The sequence below is a fragment of the Microchirus variegatus genome (assembly GCF_963457635.1).
Source record: "Microchirus variegatus genome assembly, chromosome: 14".
In the NCBI taxonomy this organism is placed as follows: Eukaryota; Metazoa; Chordata; class Actinopteri; order Pleuronectiformes; family Soleidae; genus Microchirus; species Microchirus variegatus.
The window spans coordinates 12,347,846-12,372,902 of NC_139815.1; the positions used below are offsets into that span (position 1 = coordinate 12,347,846).

Genomic DNA, 25,057 nt, shown 5'->3' on the forward strand with positions numbered 1-25,057 from the left:
ATTTTATGTTTTTCTGTAGGGCTTTGCTGCTCAGGAGCCCATCCTCTATTCAGCGTGCTCCATGCTCGATAGCTCCACCTACCTGCTAAAGACTGCACGCTCATTGGTTATCAACCCCAAAGACCCGCCCACCTGGTCTGTCCTGGCCGGTCACTCTCGTACGGTCTCAGACTCCATCAAGAGCCTCATCACGGCCATCCGGTCAGTGATAAATAAAACAAGACATATTCAGAAAGTTTTCAAAGGAGTAGTTTCACATTTTGAAGAGTTGGTTTTGTTTGTTATCTTGCGTTTTATTAAAAGAGTGATGACACCTTTGTGTCTCTGTTTTAAATAGTACATGGGATTCTAGGAGGTGACATTTACAACTAAAATAAAAAAATTGAGAATGAACAACAAGCGTATCACAATTTTGCACGTTTGCACAAGTGCACTTTGCATTACAGTAATTATGCGACAGTTTGTGTTTTTGGAAAAATTCCAACTGTACAAGTGAAAGCTGAGAAGTTGCACATTAAAGCAGCCAACGTGTGGTTATTACGGTAATTTCACTTCTGGGCGAATCGGCGTCTTTGACGACAGAAAGGACAGAGTCAAAAAAACACCTATATGTAGTTTCCATTTTTTTGACCTGTTTTTGCACATTGAGACAAAGACGCTAACAAATGTTATTGTAAATATGTTTTAGACTGTTTGAATTTAAAATTTGACAGCAAAATCTGTTGTTCATGAAGAACTGCAGTGTTTTTCTGATTAAAAGTTTTTGTTTTTCTTCACGGTAAATTGTTAATACACTATTTAAACACTACAGTAAATTTTAAATACACTATTTAAACACTACAGTAAATTTTAAATACACTATTTAAACACTACAGTAAATTGTAAATAACAGTTTTTTTCTGGAAAAATGGGCAAAACCATTTAGTTCCACAACATATTGCTGTCCCTGTTATGGTTAAAGTAAGCAAAAAAGAAAAATACAGGCAGACATTTTGAGGGTTAGGCGTTTTCCCATCTATATATCATTAAAGATGGGGGGAAAAATTATTTTATCAATAGTTTTTTCCTCCAGAATTGTGATTTCTACTAGCTTGATCAGCAAAGACAGCTAAAAGTAGCCTTTGCCAATTCTGTTCATCAATATTATCTGCAATTCAGGCTTTTGAACAGACATTTTTTCAATATGATTTGGGCCATGTTAATTCGACACAGCCCAATTGTCGTTTTGACGGTGCGTTTCGTTTTTGTTTTATTACATCTCTAACTCAGTGACCACTGAGTAAGCAGTAATAAAAAAACTTTATTTTCACCGTGCTTGAGATATGCTTGAATTCACCTTGGTATGACAGATGCTTGTTGTCATACCTCCCCAGTCCCCTTTTGTAATCCCCGTCTTCACGCTGTTTGTTTCTGACCTTGATCAGAACAAAACGGATGTCTACGAGGAACCAAATCCCAGTATCAAACACACAGAATTTTAAGTTTCCTGCTCTACTCGGAAACATCTGCACATTAGCATTCACACGAAGCCGACTTCTCGTGTGTCTCAGTTCTATTGCCCTTATCACTGCTCTTCTCTTAAGACTGCAAATTGAGAGGTGGGCTTTTAATAGTTTTCAGCGATACACTGCAGTGTCAGTCATTCCATCCTGTAAAATCCGGCTCCATAACTTTCACTCTCATTACGCACACAGGTGAGGGTTTTATTTCAGTGTCACTTTCAGTGCGCCACTGTGCATAGAAATAGATGTTTAACTAAACTTATTCAACCCATGAGGCCACTGCCACAGACCACTCGGCGGCTTCACAGCTAATTCGGCTTCTCTGCATGATGTCCCTCTGTAGAGATGAGACCCTACAGGCCACATATCAGAGATGTGACCTGAACATCAATGAGATGAGGGAAAAAACTGTTAGAGACATCCTGGCTTCTGTCTGCGTTACAATAAGCTTTAGTTAGGTTAAAATTTATTCTTCTCATCTCTCTCTTCCTGTTTGTATCTTCTCTCCTTTTTTCCCCCACATCACCATCTGTTTCTTTCTTCCTCCGTCATAATGTCGTTCTTCAACTCTCTCTCACACTCAATTTTCCCCCTTTTTCTGTTTATCCTCTTTTCCTGTTCCCATTTTATTTTCAGGGACAAGGCGCCAGGCCAGCGAGAGTGTGACTCATCAATTGATAACATCAACAAATGTATCCGGGACATTGAACAGGCCTCTCTGGCAGTGGTCAGCCAGAACTTAGCCAGCAGGGACGACATTTCACTGGAAGTAAGCAACCGTCAGACTATTTCGACTTTCTACTCCATTTGTGTCCAGATGTTTGTTCTTGTTTCGTTATATATCACCTTTTCTTTTATTTCCCTTAAAGTTTATTTCCAATTTCTTGGATTTTAATATCCTTTTAACCAATGTGTCTGTTATTTGGTGTTCATGAGGAGTATTGGCCATGTTTAAAATGTGTCATGTTCCAGTGCTAAACTGATCAAAGATCAGATTTGAGCACTTGCTCCAGTTTATTTTTAAGTTCTCATTGTTGTACTTCTTTCTCCTATTAAAACACAACACTTTTTTATTTTTGTTCTTCAGGCACTACAAGAGCAGCTGACGTCCACTGTGCAGGAAATTGGCCACCTAATTGACCCCATTTCCACTGCTGCCAGAGGCGAGGCTTCCCAACTAGGACACAAGGTATATCTAGGGCAGGGAGTTAATTACTTTAATGCTGTAACTGTGGAGCAACAGAGTGATACTTTTAGCAGTTCTTAATATTCACTGGTAATACTACGTTGTCTTATCACAGCATTTAAATGTCTGTATCTGATATTAAAGGATTTGGTATAATTTGCTTTTTCTGTGTCACTTAAAGGTATGAGATGTAACAATTTTACATTCAAATGGGGTGTCAAACATATGGCCCATGGGCCATATTTGGCCCGCAGGATGAATGTGTTAAAATGTCATATTATTATTACAGTTTAATCATAATGTCACATAATAAAAGAAATGGTAACATTTGGAGATTTTGTTGTTTATAGGTTATTATGTTACAGTTCCTGCGCACTTGAGATCAAATTGTGTTGTATGTAACCCCTGAACAACCCTGAATTAAGACTAATGTTATATAAAGATATTTTTGAGTAGTGCTCTTACAGTAGGCAGAATGTTTCTTATAATGTATAAGCAATAGAAATCTGAATTTCTATTCAGGGTAATGTACCATTTTCTCTTCTATCTTCTATCCAAATGCACATAAATTACCGTGAATAGCAGCTATAATATTTGGGACAAATATATTTTGACGTGTAGTACATTTCCCCCCTCAGGTGACTCAACTTGCCGGTTACTTTGAACCACTGATCGCAGCATCTGTGGGCGTGGCGTCTAAGCTGAGGGACCACCAGCTGCAGATGACTTTCCTGGACCAAACCAAGACCCTGGCTGAGTCTGCTCTGCAGATGCTCTATGCTGCCAAGGAGGGTGGAGGAAACCCAAAGGTACGCCCCATTGTATACTTAATGATGGTTCTCAAACTGTGGGAGAATCCTCTGGCGGTACACTCTTAGAAATAAGGGTTCCAAAAGTGTCCTTCTACAAGGGCTGAGGTTCTACCTGGAACCATTTGCTTCTGAAAAACCCTTTCTTCGGGAAAGGTTTTTTCAAGGGTTCTTGGTAACACTAAAGGTTCCAGTAAGAACCATTTTGATCCAGAGAACCCTTTAAAACCCCTTTCCTGAATAAAGGATTTTAAAAAGGCTCTTTTTCCAGGTGGAACCTTTATAAAAAAGGTTCTACCTGGAGCCAAAGAGCTGAAGAACCTTATATGGTTCTACTTAGCAATTTTATTTGTGTGAAATGCTGTTCTACTGTGTTAAAGGGTATGTGATTGCAGTAGAGCTGAGGAGTTTCGTCCGTTGTACTTAGAACATGAAACTGAATAATATTAATTAGAGTCACTGTATCTCTCGCTTCATCTTAATCTAATTTCACTATACCAGTGTCTGAAATATATGTGAGGAAGAAGAGGATGATGAGACAGCTTATTGGGATTAATCTACTAATTTACTTATTTACACCACTGTATTTTAACGTTGGCGATATTAGTATAATTCAGTATTTTCTCAGGTGGTACTTGGTATTAAAAGTTTGAAAACCACACAAGTCTAATCCTAATCAAGTAGGCATTGATTGCATAATTCAGTGGGGGAAATGTCAAGTGTGCCTGCAGGATATTGGGTTCATTTAGTTGCAGGGACTTACATACATTTGCAAATAATTGCTGTGTGCGCTCATCCTGAGTTGTGTCGCACCTCACAGGCGTCTCATACCCACGATGCCATAGCAGAGGCAGCCCAGCTCATGAAGGAGGCAGTCGATGATATCATGGTGACGCTGAATGAAGCTGCCAGTGAAGTAGGAATGGTGGGAGGAATGGTGGAGTCCATCGCAGACGCCATGGCCAAGGTAACTCATCAGGTGTTCGATGCTTGGGTAACATTAGGGTTTAGAACATTGAGGATAGTATATCTACATGCACGTTAACTTTACTTTCATGCTTAAGACATTGATAAAATTAATGTCTTTGAATAAGAGTTGACCGTAGCTGCAGACAGACACTGCTGACTCTTATTCTCCATCGGTAGTAGCTGAGCAAATTAGACCTGACATCCTTTCCTCACCCATGTTCTCATAGTTTTCTGGGTTATTCCCAGGTCAGGCAGGATAAAAATAGTCTCTCCAGAGGAAAGGATACAGGAAACATCCGTCTGTGCACGGATGAAAATGACTCGAGACAGGTGTTCTATTCAGATGTGTCTTGTGTCTATATCACTGTGTCTTAATGATAGATTCCTGCATTAAAATATTAAAACATGATCAGACTAATGTTATATATTTTATTGAGAAGTGTACTTACATTAGCTAAAATGTTTCCAATGCTCTATAAATCCATAGAGATCCATCACATTTCTGTTCAAGGTAACAGACTGTTTCATTTCGCTTGCCTTTTAATCCACCCATGTCTGCTATAACATTTATCAACCCTCTATGAAAATATTCTCTTCTACTTAGTGTGTTGGCTTTTGTTTTTTCACGGTATTGTGTGTATTGTGAGAGTAATCGATCACGACTTGTAATTGCCTTCTGCTGCCACAAAAACTCTCCCCCGCAAATCACAAACACACTGGGTAACCAAGCAATTCCCATGAGCCCATGCTGCTTCCCAAACATCATGGTATCATTTTGATTGATATCACATACTCCGTCTTTAATTCTACGACCTTCATTTATCAGGTTGTGACGGCTCTATTCCGCCTTTTCAAGACAATACAGCTGCAAATCTCGAAAACCTTATCCTATGATAAGCGTGACCACTTTCTGGTATCGCTGACAGAAACTCTCCTTTCACAATTTTGGATCCAGGAACAGCCGTTGTGTAGCTATAAGCCCTTCATGGATGTAGAACACCACCAGGAATACTGACAGATGGACAAGGATTCTTATGTAACCATCATTTCTTAATTATGTTTTTTTTTTTTTTTCGTAATTTCCCGTTGCAGTGTGCAACATCCAGATTACAAAGTGTCTCCGAGACCCCATAAAAAGGCAGTGATTACCAATTTAATGTAAATCGCAAACCACTGAAGCGGAGGAAAATTGACGTCTGTGCCTCTCATCCAGTGATCAGCAATTTGGACTATCTTTCCAATTAACAGCCAGACGGTTGGCAAACAAAACAAAAAGTCCTTAAACACGGGCACAGAAAAGCATTTACTAATTATATCCCTCCTCCTTGTCTCCTTTAGTGACAATTATGGAAAAAAAGTAAAAGAAAAATACTCCTGCTACTGCGTTTGCTCTCCTGAAGGAACAGCAACTCACATTTGTGTAGCGTCTCATCAATAGTTGATGAAAGTGGTTTATTTTAAGTCTGCAGGTTGAGCCTATGGGCGTCTGTCAGTGTGCACATGATAGCATGAGATTAAAACCAGAATCGGATAATCCTCGTAGGAGGTCCACTGGATCAACACTGTGGTTTGAACCAAGGTTAATTAAAGACTTTTCTGCTGATCTGTCAGTACTTCCAACACTTAAATTAGAAGGTGAAGCGAACACAGCGTACTTGCAATATTGTGAGGAGTTTCCATATGCATGCTTTTCCCACAAGTCTCTTCTCACCACTCGAGATGTGTCGAGAACAGTCTAATTTAGTTGAAATGCGCAGAAGGCTGATGATAAGCAGAGGTTGTTTTTTTTTGTAGCTGACGCTGTTTGGAAGCTGTAATTACTGAGTAGGTTTGATGGATTTAATTTATAACGAGTGTTTAGCATGAGCACTGAGTATTTGTTTGAATATAAATTGTGTTAATATGGATTTACAGCCACAAAAGTGGCAGATGTATTTAAACTGAAGGGTGGATTGGATTCAACATCGTCTTCTAACTTAAAGTGATTGATCATCATAAAGTTTGAAGACGTTCGTCAAATGAAATCACACCCTTACCTCAAACCTCTGTCTGTCTGTCTGTCTGTCTGTCTCTCTGTCTCCAGCTGGATGAAGGTACACCACCTGAACCTGAGAGCTCATTCGTGGATTACCAAACCAGTATGGTGAAACACTCTAAGGCTATCGCTGTCACTGCTCAGGAAATGGTAAATTCTCAAATTTTATTCCATTGAGCCATTTTAGAACTGTGTAATAAGTGTGTGCAATAAACCATATTATGCTGGTTGATTTTTTTTAATATATATACACAGAGGCTTGTGAGTTAAAGGTTTTGTTAAAAACGGATTCAATTAACACCATCTCTTCTCGAAATAATAACATAAATAAGGTTTTACATTAGTGCTGTCAAAGGGAACGTGTTAATGTGTTAACACGCGTTCCTTTTAACACCGCTAATGTTTTTTTGAGTTTGCTATTAGCATACACACGTTCTGCTATTTGTAATTTTTCTCCTGATGATTTAAAGACGCTCAAATGATACTCGGATGTGAAGTTAATCTCAAGTTGAATATTTCACAGAATGACTCTTCGAGTCTATTTATTTTCAAGGTTACTTCACCACAGTCTTTATAAGGGAAGAAGAAAAAGTGTGCTTCAGGCCTTTGATTTTAAATGATAGATATATTTTGTTAGAGGGCAATTGAGATGAGAAGTGTTTAAGTAATAATAATGCAGGTATTTGCATTTAAGCAAACATATTTATCCAATATTAAAAACTAGAAAAATATCCTGTTAATTTACATCTAGATCAATCGACAGCCCTAAGTAAGTATTGCTTATTAATGCCGTAAAGCACACTACCAATTTAATCCAAATCCGTCTGTGACTTTTTCGAGTTATGTTGCTAACTAACAGACAAACAAACTCCGGCGAAAACCTCCTTGTGCCCTAAGGTGACTTTAATGTTGTGTTTAAGTTTGGATTAACATTCTGTGTGTGTGTGTGTCCCTCAGATGACCAAATCCGTGACATGTCCAGATGAGCTCGGAGGCTTGGCCTCTCAGGTGACGGTGGACTACAGCCATCTGGCCGTCCAGGGTCGACTGGCTGCTCACACAGCTGAGCCAGAGGAGGTGAGTGGGTCTTTGCTAAATCACTGAAAAAAAATAATGTTATCAGTGTGAAAGAACAATGCTAATTACAAATGCATGTTTTCAAATAAAGAACTGTAAGCTCACAGGGGTAATCCGTGTGTCATGACGGAGTGGACATGGTTACAGCACATGGTTTTATTTTGTTATCACCCTTTTCCCTCTCCTGTTTCACCTTGTAATCGTGTTTCCTCCTCGTTATCCAGATCGGTTTCCAAATCAAGACTCGAGTGCAGGAACTCGGCCATGGCTGTATCTTCCTGGTCCAGAAGGCTGGAGCTCTGCAGATCACACCCTCAGATAGCTTCACTAAACGAGAACTCATAGATTGTGCCCGTGCGGTCACAGAGAAGGTAATATCAGACATCCGGATCATAATGCACTTTTCTTATGTTCTCAATTTGTCACATGAATGATTATAAATCAATTAATCGTTAAATCAGACATGATTTATAGCACCTAATAGCAGTTCAACTGGAGGCTTGACAGGATAAGAACAAAACAAGCAACAACTTGTGTTCTCTTGTTCTTGTCCCGGGGCCTGTTACACGAAACTAGGATAAGGGATATGTCGGTTATCCTGGCTGAACTTAGCCTCAAGTCAGTTGCACACATAAATCACCATGGCAATTTATTCTATGCAGAACAGGGATTTGTTAAACCTGCTGCTCAGTCTGTTGTCACTCTGTTATCCGTGATCTTCTGGATGTATTAACCTGTATTCAAATATTACAGTGATTACATGTGATTTAATGTAATTTTAACTCTGATAGTCATGATTACTCTTATGTGGATTTCATGAAGACTGATACTTGATCAAAACATTTTTATGTAATATTATTGAGTTGTTGGGCTACTACTACTCTATTCAGTTCGTCTGCAATTATCGGCCAGGATTATGGATCCATACATTTCCATTATAAGCTGTTAATTGTTGGTGACACACGTCCTCTCCATTTCTGCATCAGTAAATCTGTGATCGACCTTCAAAGAGTCCTGAATGCACACATACCTAAAAAAGTTATACGCTATCCGAAAACTGGAAGTCTGCGAAAAGTTCTATTCTTGGCTCCTCAGTGCAGCACAGAGTTCTACACAAACTTCCAGCCTCAGAGGATTTATCTGTCCAGTGGATATACATGTTATATATGATGGCAATGTGCCTGCTAGAGCCTGCAAATGCTAACTGCTGCTGTTAGCTCCCAGTAGCCTCTGTGGCTGATGTCATTTCCTGTCCCTTAAGTTTTGTTTTATTATTTTTAGCTAGAGATACTACTAAACCGGGCGTTCTGAACAGGGCTGTTTTGGCAGTGTGATTGAACTTCTGTGGTGCTTCATCCTTAAGGTATTTTGACCAAAGCATGTCACAGACATGTTCATTAGGACACCAGGGAACGAGGTTAACTACTTGTAGAAATAGGGTGTCATTTGAGACCTTTAAGTGTTCAGTTTTGGTTTTCACTGTAACAATAAGAACATTTTCTCTAGCTGTGTCGTTAACTTGGAGTGTGTCCTGGTATCGGTAGTATAAGGGGACTTGGGAGCTATAATTCAGTATTGTAATGACTTATAGCACTATTTATTTATTTAAGCTTTTTGGAAGAGAGCCCTTGCCACAGTTATGTTTATGCTTTAAAGGTGGAATCTGTAATTTATAGTTCTTGGCAAAATGACATTATTCTCCAATCTGGTTTAATAATTCATGCGTGACTAGAGCGCATATCATATCCAATCATTCTGGCAACACTGTTAAATGTTTTGGCCTGTGAAAGTAAACCCAATTCTTCTGGAGGCAACAGTTTTATTAGGGGCAGTAAACGGGTTTTAATGCCAAAGCGAGTGTCACTCTTGTGTTGAACGTGGTGATGAAGATAACACGCTTTCTCCATGTAACGTGTTGCTTTTGCTCAGTTTTGGCCGTCCAGTGCTGCCTCTGGGGCCTCTGTGAGGAAAACAAATGCAGTCGAATCCAGTTTGACATTCACTCATTTCACTGAGTGAGTGATGTTTTGCTCGCTGCTCTGCACCGACATCGACACTGCATTTTGCCGTCGCAGCGGATTTTCAAATCCTGTTACGAGTGCTGTGTCGTGCTGCTACTTCGAATGCAATATTTATGATCTTTCAAGGGAGATGTATATGACAAACAAAGCTAAATGGAAACATTCATCACACTGTATAACCCGTGAGTTGCTTTGTTTCAGCTCTGCTCTGACCAACAAATGTGTGTTAATTTCTGCTGCATTTGAACTAAACGGAGTCAGAAATCAATGCAAATATCCAAAATCTAGTTTGTGCCTCAAATATCTGCACACCCTTGCTGATGTGTTTATGGGATGTGATGTCTGCTTGTGTCTCCAGGTGTCCTTGGTGCTCTCAGCTCTCCAGGCAGGCAACAAGGGCACACAAGCTTGTATCACAGCAGCCAGTGCAGTGTCTGGTATCATCGCTGACCTGGACACCACCATCATGTTCGCCTCCGCCGGCACACTGAACTCTGAGCACGACGAGTCCTTTGCCGACCACAGGTGAGAGAGTCTGTTCGATGACATGCTTCTATTCATATAATTTCTACCGGAGTCTAAGATCTGCCCTCGAGTTGTTTATCTTCCGAACCTGACAGAATGACGGATTAGCAGGTGAACGGAGACAGGAAATCTCTGCGGGTAGAAACCACAAATTAGCGTCAGGCTGTGATAGATTGAGTAAAGTGTCACTTCTTCTTAAGCGTTGTTGCTCTGAAGATTAAAAACTTCACTCTGAGGTGTGATTTTCAAAAGTCAGTAAATGATTTGGATGTTTAAAGATTATACTACTTTTATTTTTTATGTGACATCTGACATTGTGAGAATCTGTAGACCGTATTACTTAAAGGGGACATATTATGCAAAATCAACTTTTGAATCATTTAAATCCTTAGATTTGAGACTCTAGAGAAAGTGTGAAAAAGATGACTCACTCATGTTTTTGTGGTCCTCCTCAGTCTAAGTACAGGAGATAAAACACTCAATGTTGACTTCCACACTCACTGAGACGTCACAATGCGCTAAATTCCTGGAAATGCTAACTGCTGTTAGCCTGCAGTAGCCTCTGTGGCTGATGTAATTTCCTGTCCATTAAGTTTCGTGATTGTGATTGAACTGCTGTGGAACTTCATTCTTATGGTATTTTGACCAAAGCATGTCACAGACATGTTCATTAGGACACCAGGGAACTAGGTTAACCTGTAGAAATAGGATATAACAAGTCCCCTTTAAGTTCAAAAATATGTGTATCATTAACACAGTTTCACATTTCAGATGATTGTTATTGAAATTGTAGTGAACCCCACTGTACAAATTTGCTTTATATTTCAAATATTGTCCCTCAAAAATCTAAATTTGCAGGCTCTCCCTTAAAATGTAGTAATTTTCCTTGAAAATGTGTCCTATGCTCTTTGTGGTTTACTCGAGCTTTGATGCACTAATAACTCTGATGTGAAAAGAGATCTTCGGTAGGTCAGGTTCAGTCGCTGAAGGTTCTCGTCTTCCCTGATCTTCTCCTCTCAGAGAAAACATTTTGAAGACAGCCAAAGCTCTGGTGGAGGACACAAAGATGCTGGTGTCCGGTGCAGCCTCTGGACAGGACAAGTTGGCCAATGCCGCCCAGTCGTCTGCCAAAACCATAACCCAGCTCACAGACGTGGTCAAACTTGGAGCTGCTAGCATCGGCTCGGACGACCCTGAGACACAGGTTAGATGAATGCTTTTTATTTATTTTCTCTTTTCAGTTGTGTCCTTCATTCTCTGTGCCTGTTATCACAGGAACTTATGGACATTTGAGCTGTGAAACAAACCCCTGTCAACGTCCAAGGTCTTATCTCTGCTAACATTTTTTAGGTGGTTCTGATAAATGCTGTCAAAGATGTGGCCAAGGCGCTGGCTGAGCTCATCAGTGCCACCAAGTGTGCTGCCGGCAAAGCTGCAGATGATCCATCCATGTACCAACTGAAGAGTGCAGCCAAGGTGAGGGGATCAGGAGTCTGCTCTTCATGAAACACCTTCTGTTGATTTAAATACAGTGCATTATGGTGTATATGGTTTTTGTCTTTGTAAGAGAGAGATTTGTAAGTCTGCTCAGTTTCATGTTTTATTAATATTTAATAGAAATCAATCAAGAAACTAAATGCTCATTTATTTTCTAAACAATTGTTCATTTATTTCCCCCCCATTCCAAGTGTTATCTTAAAATAAAATGTGTAACATGAATAGAATCCATGTATTTATGCATAGCAAATATCCTCCTCTTCCTGATTCAGAGCCTTTAATGAGCTCCAACATCCGTCCTGTCATTGCGAAACAGCCTTTACATGACTTAAACTGAACACTGCGTCTCGGTTATATAAATAGCCAGTAGATGGATGTTCAGGAGAAGAGGAAACGGGGAATATTTCTAGCCAAAGTAAATTAGCTGTGTGTATGCGCTGCTGCTGCTTTTTGTAGTGTAAATTTCCATGGTGATGGTGTCAACTGCTCATTATCACCTCAATCTGTGAAGTTTAAAAAAAAAAAGAGTGACTTTCACAGTCTGTGGCTGCGTCACAGTCCTTCATATACCTGAGGTGAAACCAGTCCTACAGAGGCTCTTAGCTTTTTTTTTGTGTGGTCTCTGTGCGCCACCTGTCTTCCATTTAGATTAACTACGCCCTTAAATGGTTTTGTGTTATTACTTTTAACACAGAAGACAGTCGGAGATTTTCACAGGGTGTTTGAATCATTGTAGATATTCTTTAAATATCCAATTATGTTATATGTATTTTGTATTGTAAATCAGCAGGACTGTTTAATATAATTTTTTCACTTTTGGGAAAAAAATTAATATGTTCGATGTTAAAATGGTAATAAATGGTAATTCATTATGTTAAAAACCATAGCGATTGATCAAAACCTTGGCAGTCTCGTCTGACCTTTTTTGCAAACTCTCAGTGGATGTGCATATTATTCTAATCTACTCGAATGCTTTTATGTTTATTTGCTTTTCTTGGCTCTCTGTTTCTGCTAGGTGATGGTGACCAACGTCACGTCTCTGCTGAAGACGGTTAAGGCTGTGGAGGACGAGGCCTCTCGTGGAACCAGAGCCCTGGAAGCCACAATCGAGTGTATCAAACAGGAAATGGCGGTAAGGGCAGGTGGACGGATATGACTGAGTAATCATTTGGTCATTTTACTACTATATTAATGAGACCCCTCTGACTGTCATCCCCAGGTGTTTCAATCCAGGGACGCTCCCAACAAGACGACCACACCTGAGGAGTTCATCCGCATGACTAAAGGCATCACAATGGCAACAGCTAAAGCAGTGGCTGCAGGGAACTCTGCCCGACAGGAGGATATAATCCATACAGCCAACCTGAGCCGCAAAGCCATCTCAGACATGCTCACCACCTGCAAGGTTCTTTTTCTTTTAAATGACATGAAAAAATATGATATTGATTATGTACTGTATGTATATAAAAACACATTTTGGAATTAAACAAGAGTAAAAATCTGCACTATATCTTTCATAGTCTCCTTATGTATAAGTAATAAAAGTGTATGGTCATATATTTCCATTAAATCTGTTGTGTATTGTGTGCGTGTTCCTGTCTTTTTAGCAAGCTGCGTATCATCCAGAGGTCAGTGATGAGGTGAAGAGCAGAGCGCTGATGTATGGATCAGAGTGCACGACAGGATACATCGATCTGCTCGAACAAGTCCTACTGGTGGGTTGAACATGCAAGTAATTTTTTTTTCTTGTTTGTTTATGTTTTGACATTATCATACTTTATATGTGATTGGTTTAAAGGTGCCATGTGTAAGAATGTGGCCAAAAACGGTTACTACACTCAAATTCAAAATACCGAGGTCTTTTAGGTTTCCTTTTCTCCGCCATTGTAGCTCAGACGTAACTGGCAACCTATGGTTGCTCGGCAGCTGAGACTCGGTAGACGACGGTAGGTGGCGCCACATGCCAAAACATGATTTCAAAACATAAACATGATTTGCAGTTCGCAAAAGATTTTTTTTAATGCAAATATTTTGGCTGTACTGTTGTTGTTGGTGAGTTCAGTTTGTTGTATGAACATTATTACTTAGTCTCTGTGACATATTAGGAGGATTTTATGGCCAGTTGCTTTAGATTTATTACATAATGCACCTTTGACTCTGTGTTGAAAGAACAATATAGTGTATGATCCTCACAATTAGGTTTGCACAATCTAATAAAATACCAAACTTCATAGGGTAACTTAATGATAATAATAATGATAATCCCATTCCTGTTTCACTTTAATTCAACCTGATAGCTCTGATATCTTATTTTACATTATGTGAAGGGTTTGTGGCTATGAATTATTTTCTGCTAAAGAAAGAAAGAGGACAAAATCTATTTCTGAAATGCTTTTAGGTCCTGCAGAGGCCCACTGCAGAGCAGAAGCAGCATTTGGCAGCCTGCTCTAAACGGGTGGCAGGCGCCGTCACAGAGCTCATCCAGAGCGCTGAGGCCATGAAAGGTAAACACACACCTCTTTTACATCATATGTACATCATTTTAAAAATGTTAACATTGTAAACAATAAACCAATGCTTTATATATTCTGGTTACTCACTGTCATTCAAATGTTCAATATTTTTCTCCATATTGTATATCCTTAGATGTTTATTATCTATTTACCTTTTTTCACTGTCTTTGCTGCTGTAACTCTGCCAATTTCCCGTTCCCTGATTATTATTTATTTTATAGCAGAAAAATTAGGTGACGACACATGTTTTATTTCTCAAATGACAAGACATATAAACATCCCTTTAAACAACCTCATCGTAATATTCCTTGTCCTCCTTCTCTCGCCACAGACGGAGGTAAGTTAGCATTGTTTTCTCTACTGTGAATCATCTCACCAGTTGTGAGCGGTTCGACACTTTCTCTCCGCAGCGCTAACTCCATTCCAACACCAGTGCTGATCCATTTCATCTCACTTTGAAATCCAGCTGCTTCTCAACTACATAGTCGGCTCCATCTGTCACGCTTTTTTTTCTTGTTTTATTTTTTTGGCCATCTCATTTGAAGTAAATACCTCATGTTCACTGCAGTGAGTGGCAGTCTGTGGCCTTCATCAGCTATGCATGGGATGCGTTGATATTTGGCTTTTTTTTTTCCTTTGTTTGGTCACGCTGTTGTCATGAGGCATGTTCTGTTGACACACTGCTTTGCGAGTTATCTGTTTTTTTAATCCGTTTTTTTTTTTTACATTTGAATTGTGATTTGTAATGTTTTATGTGCACACGTGGCTTAGGTTCAGAGTGGGTGGACCCAGAGGACCCGACTGTTATCGCAGAAACGGAGCTGCTCGGAGCGGCGGCGTCCATCGAAGCAGCGGCAAAGAAGCTGGAGCAGCTCAAACCCAGAGCCAAGCCCAAGGTGGGTGACTGGACTTTTGAAAGGCCTTAAAACTGTTCATCATGAAACATCGGTAGATATAACTCATGAAACAAGGTCTCATTACCTTTGTTGGTAACACTTGGTAACAACAAAGGTATGAATATGTATGAATACTTATGAATGCTCATTAGTATGTAGTTTATAAACACAGTTATGCATGTTTAACTCATCCCATCAGCTGAGGAACAGTGTCCAAATAGCTGCTGTACTCAAGCAGCCAATCAGCATCCACCTCTCACCTCTCTCTGTGTCCAGCTGTCACTCAATACATGCTAAGACTTCAGCACATGAGTAAAACATGTATAACTGTGTTTATAAAGTACATGCTAATGAGTATTCATGTGTCATAAATGATTCATTCAATATTTATTCATGCTTAACTAATGCTAATTGTGTGTTCTTATTATAGTCTTACCCATTTGGTCAATAAATGTATAGAAAGTAGGCAGTTGTATAAAAACAGTACAAAGATTTGTTTTGCTATGACCTTATATGTTCATAGACGTTTATTCAAAAAGTAGTCAATGACAAATAAAAGCCCTGCATTTGATAAGTCATACATGGCATTTAGAGTGTAAGGTTGGTTGAGATTTTAGACCGAACATTGATATTATATGTTGAAAGTAATGTAATGAGCATTTGCAACAGCTAACAGTTGTGTATGCAGTTCTTTATTTTACAGTCAATACAGCTCTCTGTATCTAATAGAAATAGCCAATTTTGACACAGAAAATAGTGTGTAGACACAGGTGTTACTAATCACATTAATCAAGGCTCTGTACCAAACAAGGCCAGAGCCCTCATCAGTGTAATTAGTAACACCTGTGTTTACCAACTAAAATGTGTCTTTCATTAAAAAAAAAAACATCTTTGTAGATGATATATTTTCTTTACCTGGTGCCATGTGCCTGGGTCCATTTCACTGCCATTTAACCATTACGCATCAAACCATTTGTTGTGACATTCTGAGACAGGTTGGTCTGCGTCCCCCCTGCTGTCTCCTACTTGTTTTCTTACATTTTCTCATTATATAGCTGTGAATCTCATTTTTACCAGTGCTGGGCACTAGGTTAACGCACGATGCGTTTCCATGGCAACTGACCGGGAAAAGACGCGTGCGACGTTGTGTTTACGTGCCGCGACACCATAGTGCAGGCACCGTTAACCAGTTAGTTCTGTTTGCTGTGTTAGCTCCTTTTAGCGCCCGTTAGCGCGCCTACAGTCGAACTGGAGCGGTCTGTTGTTTTAAATGAAAAGAGCAGCGCTACAAATACGCGTGCCTCTGTTTCAGAGCATTTCTTGCCCTATGCAGCTGCATAGGGCCCCACAGCCACCAGGGGGCCCCCAAACTGCAAGTTCAGACTCATATTTTATTATATTTTTGAGAATTAAAAGTACCTGTCTTTCTTTGCATGTATTGGATGCACTCATTATGCATATATTTGCAAAGCATGTAAGTGTTTGTGGGGTAATCAGAAAAAGTTAGGAATATCTACCTCGAGTTTGAAAAAATAGGGGCCCTCAAATAGTATCTCGCATAGGGCCCCCAAACAGCTAGAAACGGCCCTGCTCTGTTTTTAAAGTTTAGCGTTACTTTAGAGACTCATTTTAACAATCCGGAGTCACGTAAACATGACGTCACGCGTGTCTTTTTCCGGTCAGTCGTCATGGAAACGCATCATGCATTAACATGCGTGAACGTTGACGCCGTTTACGCACATTAACACTTCTCGCCCAGCATTATTTTTTATATTTTACCTTTTAGTTTTTGTGGTGAATACTCACTCCTCATTTTTTGTATTTTCTTCAGCCATCTCTCAATCTTCCGTGAAACACATTTCGCCACATGTCCTTCTGTTGACACCATATCCGTCTGTGCTAGTTGTAGCTAAAGCCTGTCCAAGTTTGTCGTCTGGTTCCCATTTAACCCTCCTCCCCTCTCTCTCGCTCCCTCACTGCCTGCACCCCCACCACAGGAGGCCTTCTCTGCAGGGCTCTGTCTGATATGTTTGATATATTAGGTTGTTTTTCAGTCCCAACTATATATCAAACATATTCCTACAGTGTCCCGCTCTGTCTTCAGACTTGTGGCGTGAATGTATTTGTGTGCAAATGTGTGTGTTTGTGTGCATCGTAAATATGGTTGAATGTGCAGAACTGACAGATAACGTTTGTGCGGTCTTGTTTCTTCCCGTCTCATCGGTTGTTGCAGTCTAATCAGATGCTTTGTATGTGGCTGTGTGATGTTTTTTGAGGTTATCTCTGACATAGTTGTAAAATGTGTGTGAAGTTACAGTGACATTTATTTGTGTGGTTGTTGACAAGATTGAGTCGACCAAGATCCTACCAACTTTAAATCCTAGCTGCACTCAAAGCTACAAACTTTAGTCTAGTCCGTACCCCCATCCTGTCTGACTGGTCTTGGTCTTCTCTCCCCACAGCTGGCAGATGAGACACTGAACTTTGAGGAGCAAATCCTGGAGGCAGCAAAGTCCATCGCTGCAGCCACCAGTGCTTTGGTCAAATCCGCCTCGGCTGCTCAGAGAGAGCTGGTGGCTCAGGGCAAAGTGGGCTCCATCCCTGCTAATGCTGTGGATGATGGACAGTGGTCACAGGGACTCATCTCAGCAGTAAGTGGAGCATAGAGTGAGGCACATTTTAGCAAATAAAAGTCCTTCCAATTCACTTCAATCGAATGTTCTTTATAAGGCACGCATGGTAGCGGCGGCGACCAGCAACCTCTGTGAGGCAGCCAACGCTTCAGTTCAGGGTCACGCCAGCGAGGAGAAGCTCATCTCTTCAGCCAAGCAAGTGGCGGCGTCCACTGCTCAGCTGCTGGTGGCCTGTAAGGTGAAGGCTGACCAGGACTCAGAGGCCATGAGGAGACTTCAGGTACAAAAGACAAAAATCCACATGCTGCTTTTGTTTACTTTTCTCAGTGTTACTCAGACGTTCCTCTTTGCTCCACTCAGATTGCCGGTAACGCTGTGAAGAAGGCGTCGGACAATTTGGTGCGAGCGGCACAGAAGGCAGCGTTCGACAAATCAGATGAAGACAACGTGGTGGTCAAGACGAAGTTTGTGGGTGGAATAGCACAGGTATTCAAAAAAGATTGTTCTGTATATTTGTTACGTTTACTGCTGTTGTTCATGCCACATGCAGATGTCAAAAATGTCAAACCATCTTTGTCTGCTCAGGTCTTTCCTTTTCAAACATTTTTGACAAATTACCTTTTAGATTAATGGCAAAATTCACTGTCAAATGTGGCAGTTTTAATTACAATTACCAAATTGTTATAATGCAATTGCGTACAGTAATCTGTGGGAAGAATATCTGTTATAGAATATTTATATAATAGTTGAGCTAATATCTCTATAGCAGAAAGTTACATTATGCTGCAAAGGACATATATTTGCCCTCATTCATGCACACTTTGATCAGTAGGAAAAGCACAATTTTCTATGGAGGGTATATATTTGTATATATTTAATTTAATTTTAGTTTATTTAAGGACCGCGTCACACAAGAAATACAGTTTTTTTTACTAATTTCCAGAGATAAATGTATTATTCCTTCATCAGACAGTGGATTGGCGATACATGTCTCATTCAACAGAGGATGTTGGGATTAAAATAAATAAGTAAAATTGGCAAAAAGTCCATGTCAAAATAAAAGCCTTACACTGCCCTACACCTACTTACTGTGGTATAAAAAAACACATTTAATCTGACTGTATTAGCATGGGAATGTAATGTAGAGGCTTGAAAACAGCTAACGGTATGAGTAAATAAAAACATTGATAATTTACTTATACCGTTAGCTGTTTTCAAGCCTCTGCATTAACATACACAGCAGCATCATAATAATTTGAAGTTTATTCTTCATTTGACCAAGTTGGGGAAAAAAAATGGGTGAAACCACCCTTTAACCTTTATATAACCCAGTGACAGACCCATTGAGATTGAGATCTCATTTACAAAGATATTTACATGAAAATCCTGCAGAAATCATGTTTTAAAGCAGGAAAAAATGTAGTTCATCTAATAATAGGGGTATGAAAACTAAAATAGTGCTTTGTCTGTTTGCCCAGATTATTGCAGCACAGGAGGAGATGCTGAGGAAGGAAAGAGAGCTGGAAGAAGCCCGGAAGAAGCTGGCTCAGATCAGACAGCAGCAGTACAAGTTCCTGCCCAGTGAACTACGGGAGGACAACAACTAACCATTCTGCCCCCGCTGTCGCCACTGCATTCACTTAAAGCAGTGCGGAAGAGCACATTTTATACGTCTGTGTGCGAATTTGTCTTCTTGTAATGGCACACTGGGACACACGTGGCCTACAGCACCTTCAGATACAAACCCACATCCACACAATATGGAACGATCGTAGTCCTCCATAGGAGCAAGTTTTAAAAAGACTACTGTCTGGAACTGACGACACTCTGAAGAACCTTTTGTTTTTTTTGTCCTCTCAAGAAGCGTAACTTCTTTAACTTATGTGATCTAAACCAGAATGTGACGCGCCGATGGCAGTCCAGCTCATACACTCGTGTTCGTCCCTACGCTGCAGTGTCTTTGTTTCATTTTACCGTGTTCAGCTGAAGGTCTTACACGTTTTTTTAAGACCGTGAATTGATTGTATTGCAGTTTGAGTCACACGGCAACATCACTCGGAGAGTGCGTTTCAACATCGGATAGTTGTTTAATTGTGATTTATTTTATTGATGGGCTTCACGTGCAAAATCTAATTTGTTTGACGCCCATGAATATACGAGTCATCGTTTGCAGCCTCTGGGAGATTTGCGTTAAAATGTGAATGATTTTCAGCACTGGACAGCGCATTCGCATAGAAAGAATATTTATTGTTCATGTATATTTTTTAGCAGAAAGGCATATTTCTCACTTATTTACAGACAAATTATCTCCCCCGATCCTGCCTTTGTTTTATTCCTCATCATGCTCAATAATCACCTTCAGACAGTAAATTTCATTGTGATGCAATAACATAGATTGAGCTTAGGGGGGCAGTATTGATTTGCCGTACACCTTCCAAAATGTATTTCATTAATTAATTAAAATGTTCCAGCAATACTGAACCACTGCCAAGGATTGATCGTAGCCAAATTCACCTCCACTTCTGTAAATCTGAAAATAACTTGACAATTAAGTTATTCTAACAAAGAAATCGAGGATTGAAAGTGTGAAACTCTAAAGTTAATGGTGCTCTGTGTGACTTTATAAATATTCGACTTGCTGCAATCCTTTTTCCTTTCACCGAGTTTGATTGTAGTGCGTTTGGTTCCCGTGTCTGATGAAATATATGGGCTGTGTTTCAATGTTACAGGACAGAAATAACGTGTTGCAAAAGTTAGGTTCCTGTTGTGAAAATGCATGGCTTTGTGCTTCAGTGACATCTTGTGTTCATACGGTCGAAAGAGAGAACGTTTGGAAAGATCTGACCTCCTAAAACACGACAAGCAGCTAAAGACGGACTGGATTCAGATGTGTTGTCAAGCATCGTTTTTTTTATGTGCGCATTGAGGAAGTGGGTGCGAGGTGGGATTCGGGGGGGGGGGGTTAATCCAGTGCTCATCTGTAGTGTTTATGATTAGTGCCTTAGTCTGTAGCCCATACAGTGTCTGGTCTGCTTCACCTCATTGGTCAAAAGAAGGTACTGGACAGGATGTTTGTTATGTAGGTTCATGTCCGTGGGTTTTTGTTGCCCCCCCCCCCCCCTCCTTGTTAACATAATGTTCCTCTGAAGTGCTGAACCAACTGCATCCCTTTATCTTTTCTTATTCTTATGTCAGGCCTCTGGGGGACGATGGGACGAACTGCCTGTCAAAAATGTGTACTCTCGATATAAATATATATGAACACATTTTTGTACTGCACACCATGGGCATGGACCACAGTGCTTTTAAATTTCTACAGCCTGCAGATTTAGATCTGTTCACTGCTTTATTGTACGATATGAAGTTCACGTACATTTTTTTTTGTTTTTCTCCCTGTACTTTTAAAACCCCTATGATAAGTCAAATGTGATTTAGAGCATTTCTATACGTCCGTCACCATAGAAAAGATGTTCAACAATATGGAGTATTTGAAGTGTTCTACGTGTTTCTCTGCCCCTTATCAGAAATAAAGTGATGAAGTTATAGGACAATTAAGATAAGCGATAACATACAGTATGAAAGATATTTATCTGGCTTCAATAAAACTATTTTTTGTATTCACTGAAAGCACAGCGTTTCCATGGAAGTGTGTCTGATTTCTTGTTTTTTTGTGATTTCTGAAGCAAACACATTTTTCACCACTGAGTGTGATTTACATTTTGAAATATGCTTTTTTTTTTTGCTGTCTAGACCTGGTACACTTGGCATATTTAATCCTTCATCCGTGAAGCTATTTGTAGTGGCTTCGTAATCTGTGAGTATACCGAGCTCATGCCTTGGGATAAAAATATAAACGCACGAAGAAAAACTTTGTAGTTCTTGTAATGTGACAAAACAGAGTAAATATCCAAAAATAACGGTACAACTTTATCAATAAAGTGGCTTTAATTTGCGAACATTTAGATCAATTTCAAAACAAAAGTCCTGGAGTAATGGCAGGAAGAACACAATGGAGGTCGATGATCAAAGTTCATGTAATTCAATAACGTGTGTGTCCACCGTTAGCCTCACGCAAGAGCGCTACACCGGAGACGCATGGACATCACCAGGTTGTCGATCGTGGAATGATGCACATTCAGTTGTGTTGCCACAGCTGTAACGCTCAACCCAGCACTCAGCATGCCAATGGCACGCTCCCTCATGGTTTGTGACATCTGTGGCATATTGACAAGTGACAAAGGTCCACATTTTGGTGTGCCCTTTTATTGAACAGACCATAAGGAGTGTCTGTGTACCAGTCACACATATTGACCACCACTCTGCCACGCTCCATGACTCTTGTGAGTTGAAATACTCAATCTGAGATTGTACGCTGTAAATCATTTCTGTGAATTTACGGCAGAATTTCAACAGTATTAAGGTGTTTTTTTTTAAATAAACAGTGCTTTACTGTTAATATTACAGAACATCTGTGAAATTACAGCTCATTTACTGTTTGTTTTTTAACAGAACTCTAATGTATTCCTATTTTACAGCACTTTACTGTTAAAGTGTATTAGATAACAGTATCATGCATTATTTTTGGCATTCTGGGAAGAGCATTGCCTGAGCTGCACATATGAAGCTATGTAATTTACTCTTTTTGCACAAGATTAGTATTACCTGGGGACCTCTGGTGACCCCAGGTAATTAATCCAGTGCGAATAGGTCTTTTGACAACACTTTAAAGACAGTGCGTGCTAATTATTGTGTGTGATAGGGCAGATTCAAATAAAGGCAGGTTTATTTTCAAGATAATTATTGGATCACAAATACTGATGAACATTTGCTTTGTTGTAACTTTGTCTGTTTTTCCATCTTGCATTGTGCAATTGCCTGTTCATTTGTATTTGTATTTTTTGACACATTTCTCTGATATTGCAGATGCAGTAGATGTTTTCACCACTGCTACTTACAGGCTGGATTGAGAAACCTGGTGTCTTTGAGTGAGCCGTAATTCTCCTGCAGATGTTCTTGGCCTTCCACACAGTACAGTACTTTGACAGTGAGCTGACTTTCTTCAAAAAACAAAAAATATCTTGGAATGACTTGAAATTTACCATCATAATAGTTGATATCGCCTTGAACGATATTTGCAAACCTCAAAAGGAATCATTTTAATGAATTTTTGAAATTCAGGAAATGATCCATTTGCCCTGATGCACTTTGACAGTGAACTGACTTTAGTCTCAAAAACAAAAAGTATCTCGGAATGACTTGAAATTTGCCGTCGGACAGTGTTTCAGCAGCAGTTCCTCATCCTGCATCCAGTTCTCCCGTCCTATTGAATGACAGAGAGGTGAGTTTTGGCACAAGGAACAAGGTCTCTTTGAGTCCCTGTGTCGGTTTGGTGTCGAGGCAGGATGGCATTTCTGAGTCGGTGCTAAACCTAAAAGCTATGCTGAGTCCAAGCTATGAACTGAGACCTGTGCTAAATTTGTCTGACACTAAAATATGAGGCGGCAATGTCAATTACAGTGTCACAGCTGCTCACAGCGCTGCTTATAACTTCCTGACATTTTCTCATGAAGAAGGCTTTTTTATTGTTTAACTACTACATGTGTTTCTTACAAGTGACTGGAATCTACGTCTCGTCTCATGAGGACAGTTGCAGAGACTCGGTTGAGGGACCAGCACCCTGGCTAAAAGGACAAGAGCATTGAATTTAATGACAGCCAATCTGTTATTTTTATGTCCTAAATCTAATTATAATAAAAGTCACAAAGCGAGTACAGTTACTGATGACTGAGAGGCTTCAACCACGATGACCAACCTTGACCTTCTTGCTTCTCCCCCACTTTATTCTACACTCCCCTATTATTTTGAATTAAAACAACCATTTATATTGTTGTTCTTGCTGTGCTACAGAAACGTCTAAACCGTGATGATGAGGTTAGGTTGGGTTGGAGCACTGACATTACTCCTCCTCTGTACTGAGGAGGAAGTGAGAAATTCCAGTCAAGACTTAAACAATGAAATCATCACGGTGCTCCCATTTATGTCTGGGAGCTGCTCACCCAGCTGTCTCAACACTTCTATATGAAGTGCAGGGAACAGCACTGGCTTTTAATGTGGTCTAACACTGAGGTTCGACTTAACTGCCGGAGAAATTGTTGAACGCTTTCGGCATCACATCACTGTAATCATTTCTCGAGCAGATACTATGATGAGGTGTGACTGTGTTTGGATTTATGTGATGATTTCTCACAACAATAAAACGGTGGTGAGAATGTGGCCAACGGCAGACAATGGCCACCTGATGAAAGTGCCACACAGAACCCACATATGACTTTTTGTTTAAAGAGAACCTGAGTGAAACACACTGAAGGACTTTGTTTTCCTTTATTTTGTACTAAATTCACCCTAATATTAATATTAACTGTTTTTCGTCATTTTAATTTTTTGGACCTCCAGACCGGGGACACTGACCACCACCTACCCGTTCAAGGCAGCACAAAATCGGATACAACAAGCGCCACACACACCCCTCCCCGGAGCTCCTGGGTTTTACATTTTTCAACTTTTTACACATTAATATTAACTCTTTTACATGATTTTTACTTTCCTATTTTATTAATTTTCACAAAATTTAACACACAACTACTACCACCACCACCACTGCCCACCCCCAGTCCTGGAGCTCCACAGCAGGGACACTGACCACCACCTATCCACTCAAAGGGGCCCAAAATCGGATACAACGAGCACCCCACACACACACACCCCTGGAGCTCAGTGGTTATACTTTTTTCAACTTTTTACACATTTTACACACTATTGACATTAATATGAACTCTTTTACATTATTTTCACTTTCCTATTTTATTCATTTTCACAAAACAACAGGATAACCTCACCCTCACACTGACATGTTAAAAAGTCTTGTGTAAAAAGTTGTTTTCCTCTTATGAGGATGTGAAACAATGAAAGGTTTAATACCTCAATGGTATGAGCTATTTTATATGATTTACCTGACTTTTAACACATTCACTCAAGTCTGTAAGCCAGTAAAAGAATGTGAATTTAGCATTTGTGTGGCTGGTGTAACGTAAGACTGAAGAGATCCAAAGAATTTAGAGGACAGACAAAGTCAAAACAACTCTGTTAAATCAAATTTTTATTGCTCCCACAGGGAAATGTTTCTTGGGCAAATGAATGTGTTACAACAGCTGCAAAACCATCCAGTAACACAAGATGCATAATTCACAGAATATAAATAACATGATGTATTAATATTAAAGTGTCGACCACGACCAGAACAGACCAACGGTGCAAAATGTAAAAGGACAGTGCTTACTGAGAAACATGATGAAGTTAACCTTTTCCCTGTTTGAGTAGTGTGAAGGACATTGCAC

At 39.9% G+C, this 25,057-nt stretch overlaps 1 protein-coding gene across 1 annotated transcript in view; it reads left to right on the top strand.

Moving 5' to 3' along the window:
• Positions 1 to 21,251, top strand: part of LOC310936620 (talin-2) — a 111,468-nt gene extending 90,217 nt beyond the window's left edge. The window contains exons 39-58 of the mRNA XM_083900700.1: positions 20 to 201; positions 2,139 to 2,271; positions 2,590 to 2,691; positions 3,327 to 3,497; positions 4,318 to 4,464; positions 6,550 to 6,651; positions 7,459 to 7,578; positions 7,803 to 7,949; positions 9,958 to 10,124; positions 11,145 to 11,328; positions 11,475 to 11,600; positions 12,637 to 12,753; positions 12,841 to 13,026; positions 13,229 to 13,336; positions 14,020 to 14,125; positions 14,906 to 15,030; positions 17,493 to 17,681; positions 17,761 to 17,943; positions 18,024 to 18,149; positions 19,142 to 21,251. Of these exons, the coding sequence (XP_083756826.1) occupies positions 20 to 201; positions 2,139 to 2,271; positions 2,590 to 2,691; positions 3,327 to 3,497; positions 4,318 to 4,464; positions 6,550 to 6,651; positions 7,459 to 7,578; positions 7,803 to 7,949; positions 9,958 to 10,124; positions 11,145 to 11,328; positions 11,475 to 11,600; positions 12,637 to 12,753; positions 12,841 to 13,026; positions 13,229 to 13,336; positions 14,020 to 14,125; positions 14,906 to 15,030; positions 17,493 to 17,681; positions 17,761 to 17,943; positions 18,024 to 18,149; positions 19,142 to 19,270 (2,850 nt within the window). The 3' untranslated portion in view covers positions 19,271 to 21,251. The remainder of the gene's footprint in view (positions 1 to 19; positions 202 to 2,138; positions 2,272 to 2,589; positions 2,692 to 3,326; positions 3,498 to 4,317; positions 4,465 to 6,549; positions 6,652 to 7,458; positions 7,579 to 7,802; positions 7,950 to 9,957; positions 10,125 to 11,144; positions 11,329 to 11,474; positions 11,601 to 12,636; positions 12,754 to 12,840; positions 13,027 to 13,228; positions 13,337 to 14,019; positions 14,126 to 14,905; positions 15,031 to 17,492; positions 17,682 to 17,760; positions 17,944 to 18,023; positions 18,150 to 19,141) is intronic.
• Positions 21,252 to 25,057: the final 3,806 nt, after the last annotated feature.